General features: G+C 38.7%; 1 protein-coding gene across 1 annotated transcript; it reads left to right on the top strand.

Annotated features, from left to right (window-relative positions):
• The first annotated feature begins 2559 nt into the window (after positions 1-2559).
• Positions 2560-7804, top strand: LOC122999807 (trans-L-3-hydroxyproline dehydratase). Its single transcript, XM_044377056.1, has 6 exons — positions 2560-2666; positions 4078-4562; positions 4652-4821; positions 5678-5800; positions 6115-6252; positions 6996-7804. Exons 2-6 carry the CDS (start codon positions 4085-4087, stop codon positions 7119-7121), a joined length of 1035 nt encoding a protein of 344 aa, XP_044232991.1. The 5' UTR covers positions 2560-2666; positions 4078-4084; the 3' UTR covers positions 7122-7804.
• The last annotated feature ends 901 nt before the right edge of the window (positions 7805-8705 follow it).

Raw genomic sequence — 8705 nt, 5'->3', positions numbered from 1 at the left:
AAAGTCAGTCTTCAGCAGGAAGATTATGGTCTTAAGACTAAAAAAAGACTTGAAAACTGCAGCTTGCAGACATGGTTTGATCTACCACCTGTATGTTTTTGTTGGTCCAGGTGAGTCACAGTAATATTTATGAACATGGAGCAGTTGTTGGAATCAGGAAAATTGTGGAGCTGCCTCATTATCAGGGTTGGGAAGACGTCTAATGTACTGATAATTGTGTAAAAAAAAAAGTTGCTCCTGAAACAGAAAATGTTTTTAGCTTCTAAATTCATCTTCTTTTGTCACTTTGTTTTAAGGATTATTTCTGAGAATAGAGCACAGACAAGAAACCCAGCTGGAATCAAATCAGTGATGTTGCAGTTACATGGTGCATCACTAGGACGAGCACTCCTGGCCACTTTTAAAGTTGGCACTTTTAGCAGAGATGAACAGTTGGTAAATATAGTTCACTGATTAATTTGCAGCCTTTAATGGTGCAAACAGACTAACATTTCTTTGTCAGAGTCAGAGTGGACAAAGACAACAACATATGTAATCAACCAAGACCAAGTGTCCACATCAGCCCCTTGGATGAGAGGTGAAACGTCTTCAAGTATCTACAACCGAGCCCAGTTGCCCTCGATTCAACGGTCTGTGGATAACAGATCCAAGAGCAATAAAAGGTCACATTCATTTGGGTTCCTGCTCACATTGGCATTCTGGGCAACGAAAGAGTGGACAAACTAGCCAAACAAGCAGTTAGACAATGAAACATAGACATCCATATTAAACTTCAAAGTCAAAGGGAAAGGGCATTGTGTGGCAGAAGATCAATAAAGAGTCGCAACAGCACTGGGATCAGGAGATAAGGATTAGACATTTACATTCGATTCAAAATAGAGGGTGTGGTGTCAGAAACAGGGGAGGAAACAGAAAAGAATAATAACTAGATTAAGAATAGGAAACAACAGTCTATATAGACAGGACGTGATGGAGGAAATGGAAAGATTAGGGTTTAAGATTAAAGATTTGAGATTAAAGAACATATTAGAGTGTGGTGTTAGTGGACAGGATAGAAGATGCTTGATCAGATACCTAAGGAGAACAGGGCTGATAGAAAAAGTGACAATCCGGGCACTGTAGGCGTTAACTGACTCCAGAAGATGGCTTAATACAATAACAGTTTGGGGATCTGATAGACTTGCTATAAAGAATATTTATATTGCTTTAATTAGATCAGTTCTAGACTATGGGTGCATTGTATTTGGATCAGCTGCTTGTACATCTTTAAAAAAGTCAGACAGAATTCAGCCTGAAGCATTGTGGTTGTGTTGTGGGGGAGTCGAGTCAACGCCTCTGTCAGTACTTCATGTGGAATTTGGGGAAATGTGTCTTCAGCTAAGAAGGAAACAATTAATGACCAATTATTGGGCAAATCTGCAGAACCATAAGCATTTACACCCTACAAAAAGGGTTATAGACGTGCGTTAGGAAAGCAACAAAATGAAGGAGAGTTTTTTCACTGTAGTTTCAGATATAACTAAGGAATTAGAGGTCAATGATTGGGTCAGTCAAACTGTTTTAATGCCAGCTATTCCACCATGTTTACTGCCTCAACCAGTAATAGATTCCTCCACACTGGAACAAGTACATTCAAGCAGAAATGCATTCAATTCGCAGGCTACTTCATGAGAACTATGGGCATTATGTACATATGTTTACTGATGGGTCTAAAAGTCCAGAGAATAGAAAAACAAGTAGCGCATTTTATGTCCCAGAGTTGAAAGTTAAGGTGACCAAGAGAACAACTGACCATATATCAGTGTATGCAGTTGAAATGATGGCAGTTTTATTCGCTCTACAGTGGAGAGAGGAAATTAAACCTCTGTGAATACTATGTTCAGATTCAAGAGCAGCCCTGGCTAGTCTCAAGCATACCTCTTCAAGATGCAGAAAGGATATTCTCTGTGAAATTTTGCTGTCTTTATATATAAAATTACACAGTTTTTATGGGTACCAGCTCACGTAGGCGTCCAAGGGAATGAAACAGTACACCCTCTGGCCAAAAATGGATTAAAAGCAAATCAAGTAGAGTTGGCAATACTAATAAGTAAGGCAGAAACCAAAGTTTTCATATGGAACAAGATATGCAATGGCGGAGGTTATGGGATCAAGATACTAGAGGAAGGCATTTACATCAGATCCAGCAAGAAGGTCACTGGGGAAAAGTAGGAAAGAAGAGTGCCTGATTAGTAGGATTAGACTGGGACACACTTAATTATTTCTACAAATCATTGGGAAGCATCCAAGCGGGAAAATGTGATGTCTGCAATCAAATGGAAACTGTGGATTGTGTCATTCGTCTCTGTCTTAAATATGCAAATGAAAGACAGTTATTAAGGGACTAACGGGGACGTAAAGGGATTAAACACATGGACCTTAAAACAATCTTCGCAAATAGCTCTGGAAATTTGGTTTTATCTTCAGCTATCTACAAAAAGCAGAACTTATAACAAGTATAAAAGAACAACGTAACACGACAGTTGGTGGCGATAATGTTCTGCCCGGTTGCAATTCACCATTTAAAAAAATAGAAGAAGAAGAATGTAACTTATGGCTGACAGCTGCTGTTAAACAGCAAAGAAGAAGAAGAAGAGTCCAAAGTTTGTAGAGACCTAAACTAGCAGGTAAAAAAACACTTTCTCGAGTTGTACTAAAGCTAGTTTAGCGCTTTTGCAGCTGTTTAAAAAACAGGAGAGTTAACGAGCATGTTAAAGAGATGTCGGCTCCGTTTGTCATTAATAGTCATTGATTCATTTCATCGCAGTTATTCAAAGTAGCAGAAAAGTAGTGAATAGTGAGCCTGGAGCTACCTGACAGCCATGAAACTCACTTTTCTCTCACGGAATGGGAGGAGAAAAGGGATAAAAGGAAAGTAGCATCAGTAATATATAGTCCATATGCAACTGGAGCATTTCCCTCAGTTGTTTAAATTGACTTTAAGTTGGATTTCACTTTATTTCCTTTCTTTGAGCTTCTAAGCTTCAGTAAATAATCACAGTAAAATGTTTAACAGTGCCCATTTGGCTTCACTTGATGTTTAAAGAGACATGCAAAAACACACTTGTCTATGAATAATAGTATTTCTGTTTTGTTTTGCAACTTTTTGTATCAAATGAACTTAATGGACTCAGCTCACAGTGCCTTACCTTCATGTTGCTAAAACCTTCACTTAAGATCTTTGTGATCTGCTTTCTAAAGGCAGCCTGAAGTTTGCACTGTGACAACTATAAATCAGAGAGTCTCCAAAAACATTCACCATGATTTACAAACCTGCCACTGACTTGAGCATCAGTTGCTCTAAACCCGGTTCACTCCTGCTGTGCCTGGTTGAGTTTGATAAAAACCCCTCATGTCAAGTTAGAAAACTGCAAACACATCAGACAGACACCAACACCTCAGAGCTGCTTTAAAATCAGTGAAAAACTATTGTCTGCCTTTCATATCTTATTACATAACGATTAATACTTTTTTTTTTTTTTTAAATCCGATGAAATATGGCAAATTCTCTCGAAGCCATCTGTAGATTGATTGTAACGTTGATGCTGCTTTGGTCTTGTCCTTAACAGGAGGATAAACCTCTATCATTTCGGTGTTATTCAGGTTTGGGTATCTTTAGAAATGTTTTTAATACTAGTGTAGATACAAAAGTTTAGGTACCAATCCCAAACTGATACATTTCTTTCTAAATACAAACCAGTTTTTCTACAGAACTCTTCTATAAAAGAAGCCACATTTCTCAAAGGACAAATGCAGCTATTCAAGAACTTTGCCTCAATAAAACCATCTGAAATTGGCAAAAATGTTGATTTATATGGGAGCTATTGGATCAAAGAATTAGTAAATCTGACCAGACTGAACAGACATTTCTGAAGGTACCAAAAAAGTATTGAGGTTCAATATCAAGCCCTAATATTGTATATTCCTTAATCTCCAAAGGTCTTACATTGAATAACCAAAATCATCTCTTTGTTGAACTGTGTATAAAATGTCTAATTTTTGTCAAACCAGTGTTTTTATTTCTCATTTTTAAATTAGCTCAAAGATGGAGATGCAGCTTCCGCCCCACGAGGGAGATGAGCTCTCTGTGGTCGACATGCACACAGGTGGAGAGCCTTTACGGATCATCATCAGCGGATACCCAGAGGTCAAAGGTGACAGTGTGTTATCCAGGCGGCGTTACGTCCGGGAACATCTGGACCACCTCAGGAGGGTGTTGATGTTCGAGCCGCGGGGACACTATGACATGTACGGCGCCCTCATTGTGGACAGCGAGATACCCGAAGCTGATCTGGGGGTGCTCTTCATGCACAATGAGGGGTACAGCACCATGTGCGGACACGCCGTCATCGCGCTCGGACGCTTCGCCGTGGACTACAAACTGGTGAAAGAGCCGCAGTCACCAGAGACACAAGTGAACATACACTGTCCCTGTGGTCTGGTGAAGGCTTTTGTTGAGTATTCAAACGGTAAAACAGGAGGGGTGAGGTTTCTAAGTGTCCCAGCGTTCGCGTTTGCTACAGGTAGGATGCTCATCGTGATTCTTTTTGTTGCTTTCAGCTGTTGAGTTTATTCTGCAGAACTTAACTACACGACTGATATTTTTCTCTAGATTTGAAGGTGACAGTGGAAAGGTTCGGTGATGTTATAGTTGACATCAGCTATGGAGGAGCCTTCTACGCCTTCGTAGACGCACAGAGGTTTGGTCTGGATGTGACCAAGTCCAGGACTCGAGATCTGGTAGATGCAGCCACAGCAGTGACTAAAGCTGTCAAATCTCAGGTGAGAACGTCACACAGAGTTCTCAATGCAGTCACAGAAAAACTGCCCACAGCTTGAAATATGCAGCTGTTGTGGAGGTACAGTAGGTGGAGCTGATGATGTTTGTGGGGTAATGTGTTTGGGTCAACTTTGCCTGAATTGACAGATACGGAGGTAACGTGCTCGAACATGCAAAAGAAAAAATACAGGAATAAGATGTAAACGAAAAGGACATTTGCACTGGAAAATATTTAATTCAGGAAATCTAATAAGTACTGTACATCCTAAAAGTGAAGGTACAGTAACGTATGAAATGTATACTGTGTGTAAGATATGAGATTTATTTTATTGAAACTGAAGTGTCACAGCAAACAAAATAAAGTATGAACAGTATAGATACTGTACTGTAAGAAACTAGAATATTATACATATTATGAGCACCCACTATGTACAAGATGATGCACTGGGGAAAAGTACTAATTAAAAAAATAACATGTAATAAAACACAAAGGTGAAATGAGAAAATTGCAATAAATAATTAAATACAAAAACTGCATCAATGTATAAAGAAAGTGAATTGAATACAATCTGTTAAGCAGCCTGTCAGGCTGAAGAGGCAACATGGGATGCTTCTTTCTTTCAAGGCTTATTTTACAATTCAGGAAGATAAATCCTTACTCCTTTTAGAGTAAGTCTGTCTCATTAAAACACAGTGAGATGAATAAAACCACCACGCTCTGGAGATATTAATGTGTCAAATCACCAGAAGGTGATGTTTATGTGGCGCAGTGCAAAATCTCAGGACTTTAGTTCTGTAGCTGTGAACAAAACCAAGTATGTTTCTGACTTCTTTTCTTTTTGCATTATTCTCTCCTAGGTGAAGTTGCACCATCCAACCAGTGATGATCTGGCCTTCCTCTATGGCACCATCCTCACAGATGGCAAAGATAATTATTCCTCTGAACCCACTGCCAATATGTGTGTGTTTGCAGAAGCTCAGGTATTTTACTGACTGTTGTCTGTGATTAAAAACAGTTATGTGAAGGAGGAGGGAAGCATTTGTCCAAGTTCTTGCAATAGTGTCAATAATGTGCTAAATATACCTGACTGAATACATTATAATAGACCAGTTACATGGTTTAGTGTTACCTTGTTGAATATGTACTGCACAAAATCAATCACCAAGGGTGGAAATACTGAAGAAAATCAGCAAAACATACAGAGCAGACACCACATACTGCCTGGTTTATCTCATGGTTTAACTAGTAAAGGGATGTCAAACATGTTGATAATGTTTAAACACTGTGTCGTCAGGTGGACCGAAGCCCCACCGGCTCTGGCGTTACAGCGCGAGTGGCCCTTCAGTATCACAAAGGTCTCATCCAGCTGAACCAGATCAGGACGTTTCAGAGTGGAGCAACTGGATCCCAGTTCACAGGGAAAGCTGTGGAGGTATCAGCACTTTTTTTCCCCTCAGTGTCGTGGTCGGGAGCAGTTTGAGATAATTTCACTCTGTTTGTCTCAGTCACTGCTGTGTTCAACAGTTAAGATCCTGTGAAGAGTTTGTTCTAAAGCACAGCAGAAAAGCTGTATTATCAACAGCACTAAATAGATTTTTTTTAATTTACTGGATACTAATATTTACAAGATCTTGAAGGGAAAACCCACCATATATAAGATTTTCTTTGTACTATTCCATATATGGAAGTCATATCTACAAACACTTTCAAATGATGCTCTCTTAAATCAGATCATTAAGATTAAAACTGATGGGTTGATTGACATTGAATTAACTGTGTAGACACATAGAATATTTTTTTTTGATATTTAATCTAAAGGAGCTGTCAGAGTGAAATTATAGTAATTTCTATTTTAGGGAGAAATTTCCCTTCATGATTTGATATAAATTAATATGATTCTTGCATATTTTTCAATCCATGGACTCTCCGCTGTGTGTTTTATAGATGTGAACCCAGTTCATACAAAATGAATCTGATTTCAGTGAGCTGAGTGATTCACGACCACAAACGACCCACAAACCAGAATACACAATTCAACTCTCAACTTCCAATTCTCCAATTCTTGAGCCAAATCCACCTCATCTATTTTGAAATAAATGTTTCAATAAAACATCTCATTTGTGTGCTCTGAGGACACTTCTGTTCACTGAGGATTGTTTTTGTGTCTTTGTTCAGGAGACTAAGTGTGGAGACTTCAAGGCTGTGGTGGTGGAAGTCGCTGGCAGAGCTTTTTACACTGGAGTTTCACGCTTTGTGCAGGAGCCAGAGGATAAACTGACACACGGGTTTCTGCTGAAGTGAGACTCAGTGACAGCTTTTGTTTTTTAAACATGGTTATACACGATCAAAGTTATAAAAAGCTTTTTTTAACTTAACAAGACTAAGAGTCTTCAGTCATGGGAACAAACATGCTGACAGTGACAATGCTGACGTGCTGATTTAGCAGATATAATGTTTACTGTGTTCATCATCTTAGTGTAACGTGTTAGCTTATATTTGCTTATCAGCACTAATTGCAGAGCCAGATGAGAATGTCATGTCATTCATTTGGTCATAAATCATAAAAGTATTTGACAAAAGAATAATGTACCAGATGGTGGCACTAGAGGACATTCATCCTCTCTGCCAGTGACTGTCTAGAACATTTCATTACAGAATAGAGATATTTCTGTCTTGACTGACTGACATTTACATCTATAGATGCTAAAAGAAACTCAAAATTCATGCCAAGTGAAAATCTTTGAGTTCTCAAAGAAGAGAAATGCATATATGATCATTTTGGATGGAATTAATCACTGTTCAAGAGGACTTACTTGATGTAAAAAAACATTTTAGGTATCACATGTTGCATAAATGACTGTAAAAAAAACAAAAATTCAAAACAATGACACAAATTCAGGCTAACAAAAATATTCTGTATACTGTATTGTGACATTTGACCTCGAAATTGTTATAATCAATAAATAACAAGTTACTTAATTATGTACCAGTGTATGACTGTCTTAAGAAAGTTACTCACCAGGTTAACTTTTATTGAAAATTTCAAATAGATTTGCAGCCACACTCACATTTGAGGATTTGCTGGTGTTCAGCTGTCGTCTCGTCCTGTGTATAGGTGATACAACCGTGAGGTCATATGAACATTTTCTGTGTATTTGTGCATGTGTTGTGGCTCTCTCTCTGGTGATCCTGCTGTGTTGCCTGTGTGTGTGTGTGTGTGTGTGTGTGTGTGTGTGTGTGTGTGTGACGGTCTGCAAGTGAGCTCAGCTTATTGTCTGATTGACTGGTTGTGTGGTTGTATAGGTGGTTGATTGGTTCCAAATGAAATGTTGAATATAGATTTGCCAAATTGATATAATAGCTCAGGTTTGGTACGGGTGGGCAGAATTTTTGTTTAACCCTTTTTACTCCTGTTATTAAGTTAGGAGTTAGGTTAGTCACGTATCTTTTTGTTTGATGAGGTAATGTTAGGTCGCTCAGCTTTAGTTCCCTTTTGTTCATTGTTTTGCTGGTAACCCATCCTGAAGCTAAAAGATTTTAAAATAAACCTTTAAAAGGCTACAAATCCTCTGTTGCTGGTGGATCTTGGGTGGTGAGAAGAGGGGAGTCTCATCTGTTATGTTGGCTCAGGGTTTCCTCTAGGCCGGGTCATAACAAGGTTTTGGTTGACTGAGACCACACAGGAGACCTCTCCATTAGCACTTACTGACCACTAGGTGGCGCTACGACTGTACTTTCTATCAAGGTCCATGAAGTTTAAGCCTGTTATCTTTTTTCTTTACTTCTTCTTACTCCTGGTGGTAATAAATGTCTTTTACTCAAAGAAAATAAGCTGAGAACTCATGTTCATTCAAGTGCTGATTAACTAAATACAACAAAACAAAA

Source organism: Thunnus albacares, chromosome 16 (assembly GCF_914725855.1).
Source record: "Thunnus albacares chromosome 16, fThuAlb1.1, whole genome shotgun sequence".
Lineage (NCBI taxonomy): Eukaryota > Metazoa > Chordata > Actinopteri > Scombriformes > Scombridae > Thunnus > Thunnus albacares.
Note: the sequence above shows the minus strand (reverse complement) of the source record. Positions and strands in the feature narration are given on the sequence as shown.

What these genes read in the sequence shown, in the direction of transcription:
- LOC122999807 (XM_044377056.1), top strand. Translation starts at nt 4,085, where the DNA reads ATGGAGATGCAGCTTCCGCCCCACGAGGGAGATGAGCTCTCTGTGGTC. An exon ending in CTAAAGCTGTCAAATCTCAG is followed by an intron (nt 4,822 to 5,677) that starts GTGAGAACGTCA and finishes ATTCTCTCCTAG; the next exon opens with GTGAAGTTGCACCATCCAAC. An exon ending in TCACAGGGAAAGCTGTGGAG is followed by an intron (nt 6,253 to 6,995) that starts GTATCAGCACTT and finishes GTCTTTGTTCAG; the next exon opens with GAGACTAAGTGTGGAGACTT.